This window comes from Hypanus sabinus, chromosome 19 (genome assembly GCF_030144855.1).
Source record: "Hypanus sabinus isolate sHypSab1 chromosome 19, sHypSab1.hap1, whole genome shotgun sequence".
NCBI classification, from domain to species: Eukaryota; Metazoa; Chordata; class Chondrichthyes; order Myliobatiformes; family Dasyatidae; genus Hypanus; species Hypanus sabinus.
In genome coordinates, this window is record NC_082724.1 from 34844971 (window position 1) to 34867566 (window position 22596).

At 41.3% G+C, this 22596-nt stretch overlaps 1 protein-coding gene and 1 long non-coding RNA gene across 8 annotated transcripts in view; one reads left to right on the forward strand and one right to left on the reverse strand.

Annotated features, from left to right (window-relative positions):
* The window catches only part of frmd4bb (FERM domain containing 4Bb), a 317520-nt gene that overhangs the window by 89366 nt on the left and 205558 nt on the right, over positions 1-22596 (reverse strand). Inside the window, exons 6-8 of one of the 2 annotated variants that reach the window (XM_059944312.1) lie at positions 7592-7852; positions 7386-7442; positions 6946-6968 (exon numbers count right to left, since the gene is read on the reverse strand). In XM_059944312.1, coding sequence (XP_059800295.1) covers positions 6946-6968; positions 7386-7442; positions 7592-7852 — 341 coding nt within the window. The remainder of the gene's footprint in view (positions 1-6945; positions 6969-7385; positions 7443-7591; positions 7853-22596) is intronic. The other variant, XM_059944313.1, reaches the window with a different exon arrangement.
* The window catches only part of LOC132377875 (uncharacterized), a 66851-nt gene continuing 51798 nt past the window's right edge, over positions 7544-22596 (forward strand). For 4 of the 6 annotated variants that reach the window (XR_009506820.1, XR_009506817.1, XR_009506815.1 and 1 more), the window contains exon 1: positions 7777-7889. This is a non-coding gene — a long non-coding RNA (uncharacterized LOC132377875). Of the gene's footprint in view, positions 7680-7776; positions 7890-22596 lie in introns of those variants that run through there. The other 2 variants (XR_009506816.1, XR_009506821.1) reach the window with 2 other exon arrangements.

The window sequence follows — 22596 nt, forward strand, 5'->3', positions numbered from 1 at the left end:
CTATCTGATTCGCTGAGCTCCTCCAGCATTTTGTACGTTGCTCTAGATTCCAGTATCTGCAGTCCCTTGTGTCTCAATGCAGTGAGCTGTCTTGTACAAGGGCATTCATGACAGTTGCTTCCTCTCCTTATAACTACTTCCTAGAATTGTGAACTTTGCTCAACAGTTAAATAACTCTACCCTGCATTTTTAGCATAAGTTTTCTTTGTAGTACAACTAAGCTCTGAAATTGAGAAAGAATAGAATGAATAATGGGAAAGGAAAAGAAGAATCCAGGGAGTATTTCAAAAAGAATACAGCCTGTTAGAATCTACAAACCCACATTCTGAATGCACTTGTACCTCACCTCAATGACACTAGGGAGCAGTGACACTGTTATTACATTATTTATAAATAGGGCTTAAATGCCATGCAAAGGGTGACATAATATCCACAGCAATTATATGCATATTTATATTGTACATGTGAAATTGTTGGAATTTCTTGTTTTGCAATACCAGGCCAACTATATTTTCTACACTGGCTTCACTGCTGTACTTCCATCCTCGGTGTGGACATTTAGGTCATCTAGTGTGTAACCAAATACCAGGCTTGTATTTTCCAATGAGTTTTTGATTTATAGTGGTGGTAATAGCAGAATGGCCTTGTGCTGTTTAGGACCTTCCACGGCAGTGTCTTACCATCTAGTCAAGAACTTGGGTAAACAATCTTCATTCAACATACTACTAATAATAAATCAATCAGCTTTTATGGTTCGACCTCTACCTCAACCTCTAGTGTAGGTGCGTGGCCAAGTAGTTAAGGCGTTGCCTGGTAATCTGAAGGTCGCTAGTTCAAGCCTTGGCTGAGGCTGCGTGTGTCCTTGAGCAAGGCACTTAACCACACATTGCTCTACGACACTGGTGCCAAGCTGTATGGGTCCTAATGCCCTTCCCTTGGACAACATCAGTGGCATGGAGGGGAGACTTGCAGTTTGGGCAACTTCCGGTCTTCCATAAAAAACCTTGCCTAGGCTTGCACCCTGGAAACTTTCCAAGGTGCAAATACATGGTCTAGCGAGATTAACAGAGGCCTAAACACTAAGTAAAAATATCAAGAACTCATTTTGCCTCCTATAAAGGGCATTACTTGAAGAAATCATTGAAATGTACTACTTTTCTCTAACGCTTCAGTACTGCTGCAGATTTACAACAATTTTCTATTATTGGTGAATTTAAGGTAGGGGAATGAAATGTGAAGGAAATGGGATAGAAGATTAAGTAAATGGGGAAATGATGAGTAAACATACCATCCACTGAAATGAATCTTAATTCCCATTTTCCTCAATCACAAAAAAATAAACCTTAGCAACTTAGCTGGGTGACTGTGGAGAGAGGGAAAGGGAATAGGCAGACAGTGCAGATTACCCTTGTAGCTGTTGCCCTCAATAACAAGTAAACTGTTTTAGATACTGTTAGGAGGGGGATGGGGACCCTTGGGGAAGAACCGCAGTGATCGGGTCTCTGGCACCGAGTCAGGGGGAGAAGGGACAGCAGTGGTGATAGGGAATTCAATAATTAGGGGAACAGACGGGAGCTTCTTTGGACTTGAAAGAATTTTCCCAACATAGCTGCAAGTAGAGTGAACAGCAGGAAGTTGCGTTACATATTGGTACCAATGACACAGATACGAAAAGCGATGAGGTCCTGCAGAGTGAATATAGGGAGCTAAATCGGATGCTGAAAAGGAGGACATCAAAGTTAGTAATCCCTGGACTGTTGCCAGAACCACCCACCAGGTTAAGAGTAGAATGATGCAGCCTTTTGGAAAGGCGCAAAAGTAACACGTTGTTGTCATGGGTAACTTCGATTTCCCTAATATTCACAGGCACTTTTTCAGTGCAAAAGGTTTACTTTGGGCAGAATTTGTTAGGTGTGTCCAGTCCGACTAGAGAGGCCATACTGGATCTAGTACTAGGTGATGAACCTAGTCAGGTGGGAGATCTCTCAGTGAGTAGGTCAGAGGCACTAACCACAACTCCCTGACCTTTACCACTGCCTTGGATAGGAGCAGATGGTATTAATAGTAGGGAGGGTGAATTATGATGCCATAAGACAGGAACTTGGGAGCATGAATTAGTAACAGATGTAATCAAAGAAATGCACAGCAGAAATGTGGAGGTTATTTATGGAGCACCAGCACGGGGATTTGGATAGTTATGTTCCATTAAGCAGGGAAAAGATGGTAGGGTGAAGGAACCCTGGAACCTTGCAACATCGAGCCAAAACAGGAAGAAAGAAATCAAGATCAGACAGGGCTCTAGAGATGTACAAGGTAGACAGCAGGAGCTGAAGAATAAACTTAGGAGAGCTAGAAGGGAAATGAGAAGACTTTGGCAAGTAGGAATAAAGAAAGACCCAAGACATTCTACCCATATGTGAAGAACAGGAGGATAATTAGAGTGAGGGTAGGACTAATCAAGAATAGAAGTAGCATGTCCGGAGTCAGAGAAGGTCCTTCATGAATAATATGCTTCAGTATGCACAAAGGGAGAGGGACCTTGATGAATACAAGGATGGTGTGGAATAGGGCGATATGCTGGAAATTAGAGTTTAAGAAAGAGGATGCGCTGAAACTTTTTAAAGATGTTACAATAGACAAGTCCAGAGAGCCATACAAGATATACCCCGGGTCTTGACTGGAAGTGAGGTTAAAAAAAATTGTTGCGCCTTTGGCAATGGTCTTTGTGTTCTCACAAGCCACAGGAGTGGCATCAGAAGATTGGAGGATGACAAATGTTATTCTTTTGTTCAAGAAAGGTAACTCTGGAAATTATAGACCAGTGACTCTTGTTTCAGTGGTGGGAAAACTATTGAAGAGGATTCTTAGAGATGGGATTTATAAGCACTTGGAGAAGTGTAGTCTGATTAGTTAGTCCACATACCTTTGCAAGGGGCAGGTCATGCCTCATGCGTCCGATCAAATTATTCAAGGAAATGACAAATCAAACTGATGAAGGTAGAGCAGTGGATGTAGTTTATATGGATAATCAACGTTTGACAAGGTTTCCAATGGTAGGCTTATACGGAAAGTCAGGAGGCAAAGGATCCAGGGAAACTTGGTGACATGGATTCAGAAGTGGCTTGCTTACAGAAGCCAGAGGATGGCAGTAGACAGAGCACATTCTGCCTGGAGATTAGTAACTACTGGTACTGGAACTACTAAGTTCCAGGATCTTAGTTCATTGTGATTTTTATAAATGATTTGGGTGGGGAAGTGGAAGGATGTGTTAGGGTGCAGATGACATGAAGGTTGAAGGTGTTGTTGATAGTGCAGAAGCTTGTTATAGGTTACAATGGGACATTGATAGAATGCAGAGCTGGGCTGAAAGTGGCAGATTAGAGTTCAACATGGAAAAGCGTGAAGTGATACACACTGGAAGGTCGAAGTTGCTGCACATGTTGATAAGGGTGATTGAGCTGTGTAGTTGCGTTGGCCTCCAATTAGTTGGGGGACTGATGAGTTCAAGAGCTGCGAGGTAATGTTGCAGCTCTTTGAATCATGGGATGGATCATACTTGGGAGTACTGCGTTCAGTAATGGCCACCTCATTATAGGAAGGATGTGGATTTTTCTTAAGAGGGTGCAGAAGAGATTTAAGACCATAAGATAAAACAATGAGATACAAGAACAGAATTAAGTCATTTTGGTCCATCGAGTTGGCTCAACCATTTCATTTTTGCTGATTTATTATCCTTCCCAATCCCATCCTCCTGCTTCTCCCCATATCCTTTGATACCCTCACTAATAAAGAGCCTATGTCTGCTTTAAATATTCTCAACAACTTGGCCTCCAGCCATCTGTAGCAATGAATTTCAGATTCGCTACCCTCTGGCTAAAAAAATGCCTTCTCATCTCGCCTCTAAATGGATGTCCCTCTACTCTGGTCTTAGATTCACCCACTATAAGAAACATCTTCTTCACATCCACTCTACCTATGCCTTTCCATATTTAGTATGTTTCAATGAGATACCTCCTCATTCTTCTAAACTTCTGTGAGTATTGGCCCAGGGTCATCAAATGCTCTTCATATATTAAGCTTTCAATTCCTGGAATTATTCTTGTAAGCCTCCCATGTCTGGATTAAAGAGCACGTCACACGAGGAAAGATTGAGTGAGCTGAGGCTTTTTTCTTTGGACCATAGGAGGATGAGAGGTGATTTGTACAAGACTATAAGAGGCATTGATAGAGTACACAACAAGTACATTTCCCCAGGGTGGAAAAGGTTAATATGTGAGGGAATCATTTTAAGGTGATTGGAGGAAAGCACAGGGGGAATGTCAGAGGGTTTTTATTTCCAGGCACAGAGTGTGGTGGGTGTGTGGAACACACTGATGGGTGGTGATAGAGGTAGATACTTTAGAGACAAACAAGAATCTTTTAGGTACTAAGATGAGAGAAGAGCAAGACCATTAACGTAAGGTTGGGAAGTGTTAGATTGATCTCTGAGTAGGTTAAAATTTGGCCCAATATCATGGGCCAAAGGACCTCTACTGTGCAGTAGTGTTCCATGTAAAGCCAGTATGTTTACAAAAAGTTCTATTAAGCAGAAGATATTCTTCATTTTTGAATCCTTGTGTATGAATCCACATCCATACCATGGAAACACAAAATGCTGGCAGAACTCAGCAGGCCAGACAGCATCTATGGGAGGAGGTAGTGACGCCGTTTCGGGCCGAAACCCTTCATCAACCCTTCGTCCCATCAGTACATGAAACCGTATTTTGTCATGTTTTTTTTAAGAAGTGCAACTTTGTATTTTAATTGTCACCCCCTTAGTTTTTGCCCTTGAATATCATTCTGGATACTTGATGTCAAACTAAAATAAGCACTGAATGTATTTTATATAAGAATTCCTCCTGATGAAGGGTTTCAGCCCGAAACGTCGTCACTACCTCCTCCCATAGATGCTGTCTGGCCTGCTGAGTTCTGCCAGCATTTTGTGTTTTTATTTATTTCCAGCATCTGCAGATTCACTCATGTTGTCCATACCATGGAAGTACGGCATGCAAACTTTGATCTTATGATTTGCATTATTACCAATAAAAATACGCGAGATATTTTTTAAAAAAGTAATAATAGTTCAAATACATGTTGCCTATGCAAATAAGCTATTGTACAGTCTACAAAATGCGTTGATTGTCTGGAGAAAGGGGTATTTAAACAAATTTGTTTTGTACAATATACCTGCCTAATTCACACAATTAACACTGTGAATACTTGCCTGTTGACTTCAACAGATAACTTGTTACATGTTGATGCTTTTATTCACAAAATTCCTTGGAAAACGTCCCCCTTTCTAGTTATTAATTTCACTTCCAAACAGATTTGCAGATTAACCCATTGTAGAATTTTACAGAATAAAGCTAAATGCTAATCTTGTAGGGCTTTGAATATCCCAAACTCCACACATCCTAATGACATGTTTTATTAATTTAAAAAATGGCTTATATTCACTTTATGTTGCTCCCAACCTTGGGAATTAGTAGTAGCCAATTTGTACACGGTAAACTACCATAATGATGGTGACAATAACAGGATAGTTGGATCAAGCTGAATTTAAGAGAACTATTGGTTAGATTACTGAGAATAACTCCCTGGATTTTCTGCAAATCAAGTGTCACAGGATCATTCACATCTTCTCAAGTGTGCAACAGGCCTCAATTAAACATTTCAACTGCATCTCCTACAACTTCATCTCTTAGCAGCAGAGTCAGTTTTCACTGATGGAAATCTGGCATGGGACTTGAACAATCTCCTGACTCACAGGTGAAAGTACTGTGAGATAAGAAATTGGCCAAAGATCCAAAAAGTGAAGCAAATTCTGAATAATAACCTGAATTTTCAGAATCGATCATGTTTCAATAAAACTTAAAACACAAGTTTAAATTCTATGGAAAACTCAGAATCGCAACTGGTTTGAGTAACAACTTACAGTTTGAAGCAGCTTGTGAACCAAATTCACATTCAGTTTATAAGCTCTATAACAAACAGGGTGTGACAATCCTTTGGTTCCTCAAAGATCACCTTGCAAAGTCATTTGATTTCTTATATAAAATATGTGCAGTGCTTATTTTAGTTTGACATCAAGTATCCAGAATGATATTCAAGGGCAAAAACTAAGGGGATGACAATTAAAATACAAAGTTGCACAAAAAAAACACGACAAAATACAGTTTCATGTACTAATGGGACGAAGCACCTGAAAAAGAGACTGAACAACCCAAAGACCCGACCACTAACCACAGTCACTTCTTACCCACCCTGCATCAGAATGTGTGGATCCCAGACCGGCCACTACAGCACCTGAGGGCTCGCCAATAGCCAACCCCTTAGAACATCATCTCACTCGACTTGCATTACTATACAGGCTTAATGGGTCTTTTCTTTCCTTCCCAGGAGTCTTAAACATTTCTAAATCATCTTTAAAGTAGAACAAATATCCGGGATTTCCCCCCACCCTCCGAAGAATAAACGTGTTAACAAATTACAGCAGACAGCTTTGCCCAGCAGTTTCAAGACACACACAAGACCCACAGTAACCGGCGAGGCCCCCGTGGGGCAGCTGCGAAAGAAAGCTGCACGTTGAGCTTAAAGACCAAGCAGCTGATGAATTTGATCGTCTTGCTGCATACATTACCCTTCTGAGATTGTATTGTTCCTCGTCTGACAAAGAGGAAACAGGCTGAATCTAGGACAATCTCATTGCTTCCGCCTACATTTACCATGGGAAAAAAGCTGCTGTAATGGCACAAATGCAATACTGATGCATGGGGCCATGGGTTGAATTAACAAAAAAAAATCAAGTTTAACACGCCCAACTAAGTTTTTAAGACAAAACAATACTTGTTCAGTTCATAACTTGTTGACATCAAATGTAACACAATCGATGCAATAGTTTCTTACCTGATGTAATCACCCTTCGTTTCCTGAGGAATTGGAAAAAATAGCAAAGTCAGGTCTCAACAGAACTTAACACGAAAACAAAAACTTCAGTTGCCGACCGAGCTTCTTAAATAAACTGTGTAGGTAAACCGTATCATTGCAAGTGATTGTGAAGGACACTGGATCAGGATGCAGGCGTCTCCTGTGGGCACTGCAAATTCTTGCCCCGTTTTGAGAAGCTCACAAGGCACAATGCCAGGTTACTACAGAAGCTGTGACAAAATTCGCTGCGCGGAAGGCGGTCGGCCGGTCGGTGGCCGAGCGCAGGGAACTTGTCCGGAACGGATGAGTGCCCGGCCGCTTGCTGAAGGGGCTGCTCCGGAGAGTGGGGTGCCGGCTGTGGCAGGCGAGTTTGTGCCGTGCCAGCCCGGGCGACAACACGTAAACGTTAGGTCTCCTACCTGCAGGACGTGCGCAGCCAACTCGAACACCGTCTCGCTATCCGCTTCGATCTCGCCCTGTGGGAAAGGCAAAGCAAAGTGCAGCCATCAGGCAGGAGCCGGCGGGCGTGAACAAATGCACCCAACCAGCCCACAGCCTCAGGAAGGGGAGGTTGCCTCCCCCACCCCCACGACCCAACAGTTTACACGCCACGCCAGTCACTTACTCTGCCTCGCAGGCAGTCCCAAGCCGATGCTAAATCACACACAAACCGCACTAGGTGAAGAACGGACAGGCTCCGACTACAGCTACAGGTAGATGTGGCGAGGGCACCCCTGGCGCTGCCTTGGTCGAGTCTGGCGGGGCAGGTTGGACGAGTCGCGATAACACTGGGCTCTGGGAGGCTCGGAATGGCAACACACCGGCCACGCAGTGAGCAGCCTCCGCGAAAAGACCACTCAGCACGCCGGCTGCAACACGGACGTGTCTGAGAAAAAACACACAGCTGCAACTAACTTCGCGCGGTATCCAATCTGTTACTTAATCAAAAACTTCAATTTATTGGTCTATATCTGACCTCACAGCTATGAGTACGGTATACAATATAGGGAGTACGATAGGGCCAACTTATTCAAGCGAACAAGAAACCAAGCGGTTTCACCGGGTGGATGTTGGCATGTTTTTGGCAGTGGTGGAAGAATGCATAGTTACAACATAAGCTGGCCATCAGTTAAGACTGCGATGCAGGGAAATTTCTTCTTTCGGTGACTCGCGAATCAATGAAGTCCAGTCCTTGAGGGTGGGAGACATAAAGATGATTGGATATATTTAAGGTGGAGATGGATAAATATTTTAACGATCGAGGAATTTGGGGTTATGGGGGTCTAACACATGAGAAATTGAGGGCAACATTGATCATGTTGAAAGGAGGCGGGGCCCGGCCGTCTACTATTTTCGAGAGTTTCGTGTGTTTAAGACACATTATAGTTTGTTTTGCATATCAGATTATACGTAACAGAAGGGTGTTTTTACATGAGAATTCCCTAATCGTCGTCCGATTTGCATCCCCTGAGAACCCTCACAAACTCTTGCTAACCGGCGGCAACACATTTCAATTAGGGTTAAATGCTTCAGGAATATCAGACTTTAACTGTGAATGGTTTCACGCAGGATGCAATGTGCGTTTTAATCCAAATTAACAGTAAACAAGTCTCCTTTCTGCCTGTCCGAGTTAACATCAGTGCCAGATGTCATGGCAAATCTATAGTTGGACAGTGAGACTCCGAGGACACGGTGGAAATGCAGCTGCGAGCCGCCCAGCTTGCTCACATTTGAAGTGGCCTTTGAGCAATGAGGCTGCTTCGTTTATATTCATTTTGTTTTAATTGCCTTTTGTTAGTGCCCCCATCGCAGTATATTTTTACAAGAGCTAATCCCAATTAAGGAAGTCTGCCGTTCAAAAGGTTTCCTTCAGTGACTGTTTTAAAAATAATGGGACTGAGATGATGGCTGCCAACATTAAAATGGGATATTAACTCCTTCCTACCAAGAAAAAAAAATTAAGCATTCATTTTCTGAAAAAATAATGTTCAACACTCTGAAAACATTGGTGAGTTTGATCCTAATTTTTCTGGGTGCATTTGGTTATGATTTTGGTAGATATTTGGCAGAAATATTTTAAATTTTTAAACGTAGAGATACAACACAGTGACGGGCCAGTCTGCCCCAATAGGCTAGCACCACCCAATTACATCCCTGTGACCAATAAACCTACTAACCAGTAGGTCATAGTGAGAATATGGGACTCCTTACAGACAAACGGCAGGAATTGAACCCGTTCCCTAGCGCTGTAATAGCATAATGCTAACCACTGTGCAACCGTGTCACCCCCATTTTGTTATGAAGGTATATCAGAATCAGGTTTATTATCACTGGCATGTGACGTGAAATTTGTTAACTTAGCAGCAGAAGTTCAATGCAATACATAATCTAGCAGAGAAAATACTAACAAATTTTTAAAGTAATAAACAAATCAATTATGTATATTAAATAGATTTTTAAAAACATGCAAAAACAGAAATACTGTATATTTTTTTATAAAGTGAGGTAGTGTAGATTCAATGTCCATTTATGAATCAGATGGCAGAGGGGAAGAAGCTGTTCCTGAATTGCCTTCCGGTTTCTGCACCTCCTACCTGATGGTAACAGTGAGAAAAGGGTGCCGGAGTTTTTAAAATAATGGACGCTGCCTTTCTGAGACACTGCTCCCTGAAGGTGTCCTGTGTACCTTGTAGGCTAGTAGGCAAGATGGAGCTGACTAGATTTACAACCTCTGCAGCTTGTTTCGGTCCTGTGCAGTAGCCCCTCCATACCAGAGAATGATGCAGCCTGTCAGAATGCTCCCCACAGTACAACTATATGAAACTATCCAAAGGTGTGAATAACATTCTGTCGCAAAGGTTCCTTTAAGGTTCTGATGACTTAATTTGCATAAAATTATTATTTCTTTTGTTTCTATCATTCACTATGCTAGATATTCCAAGAGTGCAAAAATAGATGAATTCGATTTTCAGATGCTGGGATCCACAACAGAGATTGCCTGGAGTATGGTATCCCAGCATGAAAAAACACAGATTCCGTATGCACTCTGAAGTCTTGGACGACTGATTTAGCTGTACAACCGTGCACCCTCATGTCTGCAGGAATTATGAGTACAGTTTATCTGGCCATGAGTTTATATTCATTTGACATTTGTTGAAATATATTGAATTACCAGCCTGATCAAGGGAATTGGACCGGGAGGATATTTTGAACTGCAAGGGAGTTGAGTTTTCATTTCACCCACAGTCGGTGCACCAACTCCCAAATGCTAGTTATTTTATCAGCCATTCCTTTTGAAGCTGGAACATCCAAACAAAGGGAGAGCTGTTGTGATATTTTTCTTAAAATGAATGTGGAGTGATGAGATCCCTGACGGTAGAGCTTCCTTCGGAGAACAAATAACCTTTTTTGAAAATCAGTTTTAAGGTACTTTACCTTAACTGCAGGCTGGTGTTAACACTACAGTGACTGACTAGTTATATCTTTATAATTAACGTGTTGCACCTTACAGTGAGTGACTCATTATATCTTTATAATTAAACAAAATGCTGGAAGAGTGCATCAAGCAGCATCTGTGGAGGTGAAAGATGTAGGTCAACGTTTTAGGTCAAGTCCCTGCTCCAGGACTGAGGGGGAACAGGAAAGATTGACCGTAAGTAGCAATATGTTGCTGTTAGCTTGCTTTATTGTCTGGTCAGTTTGTTTTCTTTCCACGCTGTACAATGGGTGTTCGACAGACTTGTATTTTTTAATGGATTCTATAGGAGTTTCCTGGCAGCCTTGTAAGGTTGTATAATGTATACAACACTTTGATAATAAATGTACTTTGAACTTTGAATGTGTGTGTAGAGAGCTAGGGTGGAGGCTGTAGCAGATAAACAGAACCAGATGAAGGAGGAATAATGGGGAAATGGAACCATGTAGGGAAGAGTTTGGGACAGAGGTCAATGGGTGGCAGGGTGGTGCCAGATGGAAGGGATGAATACATTAAGAAAAAAACTAGGTGGATAGGAGCATGCTTGTGGGTGGGGGGGAGCACTTGGGCTGTGGGATACCCAGAATTGGAAAAATTTTTGCTCATGTTATTGGACTGTAAACCAAATAACTGGAATACAAGATGTTATTCTTCCAATTTGTGTTTGACTTCTCCAATGGGAATGGAGAAGAACCGGGACAGACGAGTCAGTGTGGGAGTGGGATGGAGAATTAAACTGGCATGCAACTGGAAGCTCAAAATGGCCATTATGGAGAGAGTTCTGCAAAATGGTTGCATATCTAATGTAGAGGAGCCAAATGAATGCAGTAGACCAGGTTAAAAATGTTACACCATCTACAAGGGGTGTTTAGGTTCCTGGGTGGTAGAGAGGGTGGAAGTGGCAAAGTGTTGCAACTCTTTTGGTAGCAAGTATATGTGCCAGCAGATGTGGAGGGAGGAGAGGACCAGGAAGTCCCAAAGGCCATGGCCCTTGAGGAAATCTGGAAATCTGGGGGTGGGGAACAAGATATGACTGGTGGTGAGATCATTGGATCTCATGGTGACGTATAGGGAAATGAGGTGGTTAGAGCAGATGTGCTGGAAATGGAGGAAATGTGTTAGGGCTCCCTCAACAGAGAGGAGGCAATGCTTCCAGAAAATGTCAGGCATTTCAGAAGCTCTAGAACAGAAGGCCTAATCTTATAAACGGAGACCGAGAAATTAAGATAAAGGGATTGTATCCTTATGGGAGGAGGGAGAGTTGAGGTAGCTGTGGGAGTCATTGCATTTATAGACGTTTGTGGCAAGTCTGTTTTCAAGGTGGAGACAGAGAAATAGAAAAGGAAGAAGTGTCAGAGGTGGTCCAGACATTTGCAAGGGTAAAGTGGATGAGTTCTGCATGAGTACGGGGGACAGCGCTAATAGTCATTCACGTTGTGGAGTAAGAGCTGGCAATGGGTGCTGGAAAAGGCTTGGAACATCATCAGCTCCTCACCTGGTTCCAGTATGCCATTATCCACTCCCCTATGGTTTCCACCCATCACAAACATGAGTTGCTTTGGTTTCACCCGTCACCTACCAGCTTCTATCCCAACCTACTTATCATGACGATACACTGGCCATTTTTCCTATTCCTTCTAGTTCCGTGCAGGGTCTCATTCCGAAACGCTGGCTTTTTCCTTTTGCATCCACAGATGCTGATGAGCTGAACTCTTCCTGTATTCTTTTTATGGTCTAGATTCCAGAATCATTGGTCTCTTTTAGAACTAAGAACACAGAACAAAACTGCACAGGAACAGGGCCTTCAGCTCATGATGTTGTGGCTAACTAATTAAACTAGTAACTAAGCACATAATTACACAATGTCCGCATCCCTCAATGCGCTGCACGTTCAAGTGCCTCTTGATCACCGCTATTGTATTTACTTCCATAACCAGCCCTGGCAGCACATTCTCCACTCCACTCTCTGTGGAAAACATGCCCTCCATATCATCTTTGAATTAAGCCCCTCTCACCTTTAATGCATGTCCTCTAGTGTTAGACATTTTGCTCCTGCGACAAAGACACCAGCTCTATCACTGCCTCTCATAATCTTTAACATCAAAGCCTCTGCCACTCTCCCAAGTTTGTTCAATCTCTCCTTGTATTGCATGAGGCAGCATCCTGGTAAACACTTTATGTATCCTCTTCAAAGCCTCCACATCCTTCTTATGAGAGTGATCAAAACTGAATGCAATTGTCCACACAACTTCCTGACTCTTGAACTCATACATGCCATATCCCTTCTTTGCCACCCTGTGGTGCAAACATGTTCAGGCAGCTACAGACTTGGACCCCAAGATCCCCCTGTACTACAATATTGCTGAGGGTCTGCTGTGTGCTGCTTTTATTTGATTTCTGATTATACCAGAATGGCAAGTGAATATTGAAACGCACAGCGAAAACAGTACATATATAGCAAGTCAAAGAAAATCATTCAATGGTCTTGTCATAGCATCCCGCAAAGTTTTGGTACTGAGGCATAAAAAATGATTTATGCAGTGAAGAAATCTGAATTGATCCTTGTTCTTTACAACTTGAAGGATATAACAGAGGATGTCTGAAAGATGTACTTTGATGTATACTGAAAAAAAGTTATCTGGTAAATTGCTTAAAGTTGTTGGAATAATGCGAGAGATCACACAGCAGGTTAAACTCAGAACTCAGGGTGGTCACTTGGAAGGTCATCCTCGGGCAATGAAGAAAATGTAGAATGAAATCCAGATAGAGTGTAATGGAAGTGAAATTATTGTAATCAGTTAAAGAACCAACAGCAGCTGCAAGGCTGATTACTCAGCATGCTTGCAAGTGATAATAATGTAGCTAGTCCATGTGGTTATTCACAGGCTAAAGCCGGGTAATCAAAAACTGAGGTCACCAAGCTTAATATTCAAACAAGTGCATATATGCAGTAGTGTTGCCTTCTTTAGAGCTCAAACGACTCTGCAGTTTCACAAACCCACAGTAGAAAGAAGATTATCCAATTGACACTCATTTCTTAGCACTCAATTAATGCTTATTTTGGACATTTCTCCAGAATCTTGGTTCCGACAGTTATATTGGAAAAAACTATCTTTTTCTTCTCCCTCTGACAGTTTAACAAAGAAGAACAAAAAATCTGTTTGACTCCAATTGAATTCAATGTTTCATTTTATCTGCTGCTTTTGTTGTGTGAGACCTACTTCAATCTTTTATCAGGCAGTAGATAGATTTTATACAGCTCTAGTTTCATGATTACCACATTCACAAAATATATCTGCTAATATACATACTTCATAGATGCTTCTTGTGTTTCAAATACAAGAAGTGGTAGTACTAATAGCATTTGAGTAATTAATCTTTAAGAAAAAAATACTATATATAGTATAAAGAGCAACAACATGAACAGAAATATTTTGACTTTTTGTAGTACTTTTTGCAAAATATCCACTGATAAATTTGTCCAAATTTTTGGAATCCGATACTCAGAATGATCTTAACAAAAACTACATGTTTTTGAAAATATTCCATTTGATAATCAGTGAAGCACTGGGATAATTTAGTTTTCAGTGTCCTGTTGGACGAGTTGTCAGCTTCACTGCTTTGTTTACAGTAACACTCTGGCCCTTTTGGTCACACACTTATGCTGATAAAATTGTGGAATGTCTCACATCCACTGGAGAAAGATAAAGAGACAGGATGACATTGATGATGGTGTGGGAAGTGTCCATAGATGGATGTATAAAAAGGTTTGTGAAGGGCTAACTAATATCCTAGAGCAGCAACGTTTTATGATGAACCAAGGGATAAGGCAAATTTACAAGAGTCAATAAAAGTGAATCAAAGACACCCCACATTTATGAAGCATACAAGGTGAGCTGATTATTTTTAAGACATTCCTGTAGAATACTATTGAAATGCTTTCAATGCCAACAGCTAGATGCAAATTACTTTACTTTGGAAGTACATAACAAGAAGAATTTTGTTAAAAATAAAAATAAAGCTTTTTCAAACCCTATGTCCAAACTCTGGAACAGTCTTGGTCCCAGGGGTGCAAGGCTTCAGTCAGTTTTACTGTGTTGTTCATCATAGCGTGTTACCTGCCACAGGGTATATTTTATCAACTGGATCTGCATAGTTACATCAATTGATGTAAAACTAGGCATATAATAATAATATTTGCAAAATGTTTAAATGTCAGTTCACTTGAAAAAATTAATGAGATCTAGGTGTTCTTGTACATCAGTCAATGAAAGCAAGCATGTAGGTACAGCCGGCAGTGAAGAAAGCTAATGGCATGCTGGCCTTTATAACAAGAGGAATTGAGTATAGGAGTAAAGAGGTCCTTCTGCAGCTGTACAGGGCCCTGGTGAGACCATACCTGGAGTATTGTGTGCAGTTTTGGTCTCCAAATTTGAGGAAGGACATTCTTGCTATTGAGGGAGTGCAGCGTAGGTTCACAAGGTTAATTCCCAGAATGGTGGAACTGTCATATGTTGAAAGATTGGAGCGACTGGGCTTGTATACACTGGAATTTAGAAGGATGAGAGGGGATCTGATTGAAACATATAAGATTATTAAGGGATTGGACACACTGGAGGCAGGAAGCATGTTCCCGCTGATGGGTGTCCAGAACTAGAGGCCACAATTTAAGAATAAGGGGTAGGCCATTTAGAACAGAGATGCGGAAAAACTTTTTCACCCAGAGAGTGGTGGATATGTGGAATGCTCTGCCCCAGAAGGCAGTGGAGACCAAGTCTCTGGATGCATTCAAGAGAGAGTTAGATAGAGCTCTTATAGATAGTGGGGTCAAGGGATATGGGGAGAGGGCAGGAACAGGGTACTGATTGTGTATGATCAGCCATGATCACAGTGAATGGCGGTGCTGGCTAGAAGGGCCAAATGGCCTACTCCTGCCCCTATTGTCTATTAACAAGTTCACTCTTTGAACTATTCACAATAAAACAACTTACTATGTAATGGACACCAGCATGTCTAAAACAATTTAACATTGGTCAAAGGGAATGGAAAATCAATTTATTATTAAACAGTGCTGCTGGATAGATATGTCTGTTTAGAAGTGCACTGCAAACGTTTCTTTTAAAACTTTCTTTGTCAGATGTGTTGGTATAATACAAGGTAGCACTTACCTATGGTAACCTTAACTATGGTCAAGGTTTTTAAAATCTTAAATCTGTGCGTAAATTATTTACTTTTACAAAAAAATCTTAAATTAATCTATATGTGAATTGGTAATTTCTTATTACAGTTTAAAGGTTTTAGCTGTGGGAGGAGTTTAAGTCGAGCAATATTAAAGATGCAACACAAATACAAACTTATTATTCATCTTCTCTTGAAATTAGGTGAACTACATCCACGTATATATTTTTAACACAGCAATATATTCTAAGAATGGAAATGTTATCTATCAAACTCTGGCACATCAGAAAACATCAAAGCAGATGATTAAAAGCTAAGCTAAAGAGCTCGACTTTAAGGGAAGTCTTCAAGGAAAAAATAGAGAGGCAAACATTGAGGAAGACAATGTGAGTTTGGTGCTGAACCACGGCCATCATTAGATGATGAATAAAGTCAATGGAGTGCAAAGGACCAAAATTAGAAGAGTAGCAATATATTAGAGGAATAGAGCTCAACGAGTAGATCAGAGAGAAAGGGAGACCCTAAAGCAAGGTAGGACGTTTTAAAATTGTGTGTCACTCAACTGAGGGCCAGTTGATCAATGAGCAAAATGGAAACGAGTAAAAGAGATTAGGTGCAAGTTCGGAAACAGAATATCCTGAGATTTATAATCTTGGAAGGTGGAAAGTGGTTCAATGGAGCTTTAGACTCATTATATCCAAAGGTAACATTAGCATAGCCGATTGTTTCAGCTGCAAATAAACTGAGAGAGGAGCAGAAGCATGTGATTTTACAATGGAGAAACTAGTTACCTTAATGATGGGATGGAAATACAAACGAAATGCCATATTAGACACCAAAGCTATAAAATGGTATGTTCTGCAGCAGATGACAGATAGGCAGAGTTAGAGTCCATGAATACCAAAGACAATGCCTACGTTTCCCCCCAGTACTTCATTTTAAGAAATGTATGTTCAGCTGTCCATTCCAAGATGTACCTGCACAGGAGGGATGCACTGAAGCTTAGTGTAACAACTACAAATACTCTGTGGGAAAAGTCCATGGTATTGGGTCCTCCCACCACTGGACATGGAGGAGCTGGGCTGTCTAAAGGCCTCTCAAAAATGTAATTAATTAGTGAGAGCTTGTCATGCTGTAAATATTATAAATGATTGTAGAGATATGCATGGTACGATGAATGAAGATGATGTCACTATATTTTGCAATCAAAGTATATTTTTGGAAATGAATAAAATACAGGAGCTGGGTGATCATCAACTTGGTCAGCCTGCAACTTGTTGGACTTCCAGTGCAAGGTATTGAATGTAACTGAGTGTTACAAACAGGCACGTTCCAAGATGCAAGACTGCATGCCGCAGCATGCCCTGAACTTTGGTGCAGTTGCTTGTTCCAAGTTCTCTATGAAGGGTCACACAGTGTGGTCTTATTCCATTACCAAGGAACTAGGCCCGGTGCAAAAACCTCACACTTATCCGTAATGGATTCTTTGGAAAAGAAAATTTGATGCCATGTGATAGAATTTAAATATTGTAGACATACTCTAGCATAGGCAGCTATGATTATTCTCCAACACTGGTGCCCCACAAGGCTGCATCCTCAGCCCTATAACTCTGCTCCCTGTAAACTCATGACCATGTTATCAGATTCGTCTTTAGCTCCATCTACCAGTTTGCAAGTGATGCCATCGTAGAGGACTGTATCTCAAATAACAGTGAGTTGGACTATAGGACGGAGACAGAGAGCCTAGTGACATGGTGTCATGACAACAATGTTCCCCTCAATGTCAGAGAGAAAAGAAAGAGCTGGTCATTGACTTCAAGAAGGGGGAAGGGTGCATCGGCTCCTGTTAAAATCAATGGCACTGATGTCGACAGGGTTCAGCTTCCTAAGAGCGAACTTCAGCACCTGCTCCAACCATATAGACGTTACAGACAAGAAAGCTCACTTACTTCTTCAGGAGGCTAAAAGAAGAATTTTGTACATCCCTATTAACCCTTACCAGTTTTTATTACTGTATCATGAAAAGCAGTCCATTTGGATGCATCACGGTTCAGTACGGCATCTGCTCTGCCCGTGACTGCAAAAAACCCACACAGAGCTGAGTACACAGCTCAGTACGCTACAGAAACCAGCCTCCCTTCATGAACTCTGCACTTCTGCCTCACTAAAGAAGCCACCAGAATCAAAGACCCCACCTACCCCCAAATACTCTCCCTTCTCCCCTCTCCCTTTTGGTGGAAGATTTTTAAAAAGTCTGAAAGCGCAGTGCTTTACAGTACAGACGATCCCGGTCCAATCCTCAGCTCTGTCTGCGAGGAGTTTGTATGTTCTCCCAGTGACTGCCCGAGTTCCCTCCCACAGTCCAAAGAAGTATTGGTTGGTAGGTGAATTGGTCATTGTATACTGTACATTGATTGGGCTAGGATTAAACTAGGGGTTTGCTGGGTGATGTGGCTTGAAGGACTGCAAGGGCCTATTCCACATTGAATCTATATAAATAAATAAAAACATATATCACCAGGCTCAAGGGCAACTTCTACCCTGCTGCTATAAGACAAGTGGTTCCCCTAGTAGAATAAAAGGGACTCTTGACCTCACAACTTACCTCATGACCTTGCACCTTGTTGTCTACCCACACTAAACTTTCTCTGTAGCTGTTACACTTTACTCTGCATTCTGTTATTGTTGTACCTTGCTTTACATCAATGTCCTCAAATAATATGCATAAACAGAATGCAAGATGAAAATTTGCACTCTACCTGGATACACGAGATAATAATAAACAATTTCAATGTTAGGTAAGTTAATGATGACAAAGGCATGTGGAATATTGCAAAATGGAAAATGTCATGAATAAAGTGGACTCTTAGAGGATATTTTTGGTGAATGAGGAAAATCTCTGAGGCAGAACCGCAAAATTATCATGAGAGATTATTAAGTGTAGAAGTAACATCTGTTTATTGTACCACTCCATTCCAAATGTGGTTAGATCCTGCATGCCCTCAAGCATAAAATTAATATTTTTGAAACATATACATTTCCATGCTGCTTTTCTATCAACAGGAAAGCTATAACATCAGGTTCGTCTTCTTTAACATTGTCAGAAGTATCCAAATAGTAAATTGGCAGTAAATGAGCCCATTTAATTGTGTGCATTTACTTTGCGGATTAAGGCTTAAAAAGTCCATGTGCAGGTCCTTATCTACAAGGATTCCCAAATCCTTTTGCACTTCTGATTTCTGAATTTACTATTCAGATAATAGTCTACACTTTTATTCCTTCTACCAAAGGTCATGAGCATATACTTTCCTACACTATCTTCCATCTGCCACTTCTAATCTTTCCAAGTCCTTCTCCAGCATCACTGCTTCTTCAGCACTACCTAGCCCTTCATCCATCTTGGTATAATCTGCAAAGTTAGCCATAAAGCCATTAATTCCATTATCTAAATCATTGACATACAAGGTGAAAACAAGCAGTCGAAACACCGACCCCTGTGGAACATTACTAGTCACTGGCAGCAACCAGTAACAGCATTTTTTAAAAAATTCGCACTCTTTGCCTTCTGCCAGTCAGACAATCTTCTACGCAAGTTAGTATCCTCCCCGTAATACTATGGGTTCTTATCTTGTTAAGCAGCCTCATATTCAGCTCTGTGTCAAAGGCCTTCTGAAAATCCAATTAAGCAACATCCACTGATTCTCCTTTGAATATCCGGCCTGTTATTTCCTCAAAGAATTGCAATAAAATTTGTCAGGCATGATTTCCTCTTAAGGAAACCATGCTGACTTCAGCCTATTCCATCATATGCCCCCAAGCACTTTGAAACCTCATTCTTAATAATTATTCTAACATCTTCCCAACCAATGAAACCAGGCTAACTGGCCTATTGTTTCCTTTTTCTGCCTCCCTCCCTGGTTTAAGAGTCGATTGACATTAGCAATTTTCCAATCTCTAGATCCATCCCACAACCTAGTGCTTCTTGAAAGATCATTACTAATGCCTTCACAATCTCTTCAGCTACATCTTTCAGAGCTCTGGGGTGCAGTCCAACTAATCCAGGTGACATCTACCCTCAGACCTTCCAGCTTCTGAAGCACCTTATCCTTAGTAATTGCAAATACACTCACTTCTACCCTGAGACACTACTGAATTTCTGATATACTGCCGGCACCTTCCACACGGAAGACTGATGCAAAATGCTTATTAAGTTCATCCGCCGTTTCTTTGTCCCCCCATGACTACCTCTCCAGTGTCATTTTCTAGCAATCTGATATCCACTCCTTATTCTTTATATGTCTGGAAAAGCTTTTGGTATCCTTTTTTTTACAGTATATTATTGGCTAGCTTACCTTCATATTTTATCTTTTCTCTCCTTAAGGCTTTTAGTTGCCCTCTGTTGGTTTTTAAAAGCATCCAGTACTCCAACCAGTCACTAATTTTTGCTGTATGTCCTCTATTTTGCTTTTATGCTGTCTTTGACTTCTCTTGTCAGGTACGATGGCTCATCCTCCCTTTGGAATACTGCTTCTTCAGAATATCTATTCTGCACCTTTGGAATTTCTCTGAGAACTCCAGCCAGTGCTGTTCTGCTGTCTTCACTGCTTGTCACCTTGCAATCAGTTTCACCTGGCTCTTCTCTCATGCTTCTCTAATTCCCTTACTCCGCTGTAATAATGATATATCTAACTTTAGCCTCTGCCTCTCAGACTGCAGAATGAATTCTATTACATTATGATCACTGCCTCCTCAGGGTTCCTTTACCTTAAGCTCCCTAATCAAATCTGGTTCATTACACATCACCCAATCCAGAATTACTTTTCTCCTCATGGGATTAAACACAAGCTTCTCAAAAAAAAAAACACCTTCTAGGCATTCTAGAAATTCCCTCTCTCAGGATCCAGAACCAACCTGCTTTTCCCCAATCAACTTGCATATCGAAATCCCCCATGACAATCGTAACATTGCCCTTTGTACATGTCCTTATTATCTCCCATTGTAATTTGTTGCCCACATCCTGTCCTGTATGTAGCTTCCATCAGGGTCTTTATACCCTTACAGTTTCTTAACTCCACCCAAAAGGATGTCACACCTTCCGATCCTATATCGTCTCATTCTAAGGATTTGACTTCATATTTTTTTGAACCAACAGAGCCACCCATTCCACTCTGCCTACCTGCCTGTCCTTTCAATACGAAGTGTATCCTTGGCTGTTTGGCTCCCAACTATGATCTTCTTTCCACCATAATTCAGTAACGCTCACAATGTCATACCTGTCAATTTCTAACTGTACTACAAGATTGTCTATCCTATTCCATATAATATATGCATTCAAATATAACACCTTTACAGTGCTGTATTCATCAGCCTTTTTGATTTTTCCCCCATTACATTTCAGCTCCTCCCACAGACGGCAATTGTGTCCTATCATCTGCATATCCTTCCTCATAGTATCGTCACACACTATTTGGCTGTCTTGCTGACTGTCCCTTGCACCAGAATAGTTGTCTGTGCCATTTTCCTCCAATTCTCATAATTATTTGTCTTGATTTAAGAATCAAGGGACATTCACAACCATTGAAACCCTTAGTTATGAAGTAATTAAAGACTGATGAGCTGACAACTTAAGATGCTTACAAAGCAATCTCAGAAAATAATCAAAGCAGGATCATTTCAGTGCCCAATCTTTCCCTTTGCCTTGGAGTGATCTTTGAAATCAAAGGAGTCCTGGAACCTTTGTCAAAAAAGTATAACTTCACTGTGTTACGTATCCCGTAACTGGATAACTTACCAGCAAAGATAGAGAGGTCTGTTGAAGTCTGATGTCACTATTTTCAAATGTTTTTATTTATAAAGGGACACAAAAGTAGGGTTAATACATACATTCAGATAGTGCACATCGTCAACATTCAATCTAAAGCGCGGGTATAGTAATAATCATCATTAAGAAGTGAGCTCTGCTGATGTCTAGGGGTCAATAGATTGTCCGTTGGAAATATAAAAGTCACTCTGAAAGTCTGCAGGCCTCACCCCTTTGAAAATCGCTGGGTTTTGCGTGGGGCGAACGAGAGAGAGAGATTGAGGGGAGAAGAGAAAGAACTTGCCGAGTCTTGATGAATCTTCCGTGAAATCGGGGGAGCGTTGGTTTCCTCTCCCCGATGTTAGTTAAAAGCGGTTTTCTGTGATTCCAGCCACAAATTCCAATCCCGGAATCTAACGCACGTGGCTTCCTTCAGAATGGCTTCCCGCTGCTGCGGGATCACTCTCTCTTGTCTTCTGGGTGCGTCTGAGGGGCTGTCCCCCTGAGACTCTCCTTTATACTTCCTCACGGTGTCGCAGGTGTCAATCAGGTTGGGATGATGCAATCTCTCTCTCAATCAGCCCACCTTGCCCGAGGGCTTTTCACGTGGTCTCCATGAGACAATAGTTGCTGGCATCTTATTCTGTATCCCTGGTGGGACGTGCAATTTTTCACGTTTCTCTCTCTCTCACTTCCTGGGTCTACTGACCACCCCCCCCCCCCCACCTCAACGGGTGCTCTTGCGATTCTCACAAATGAGGGGGCTGGGATCATAACAACTCTACCACCAGAGAGTCCCCTTTGGGTTCCATCGCTGAACTGTAGCAGTCAAGCCAGCTGAAAGACGCTCCCTATATCAGCCCAAGTCCCAGATTCCCACAGGTTACAATGCTTGCATGGAAGTCCATAACTTTCTACCATATAAATGACTAATCTGTCAGTTCCATTTAGAGCCTCTGCCTGTGAAATTTGGTCTTTTTTGGAAAGAAAGCAGTTTAAGCATTTATTTTATGAAAAGTGCTAAAAATAAAATTGAAATACATTCATTAATTACTGGACGTTAAATGTTATTGAAATGCTGGCTTATAATTAAATAGCACTAAATTGTGATTAAAAGTAAAAACCTCCAGTGAATTATTCACTGATACTTTGCTATTTGCATGCCTTACATTATAGG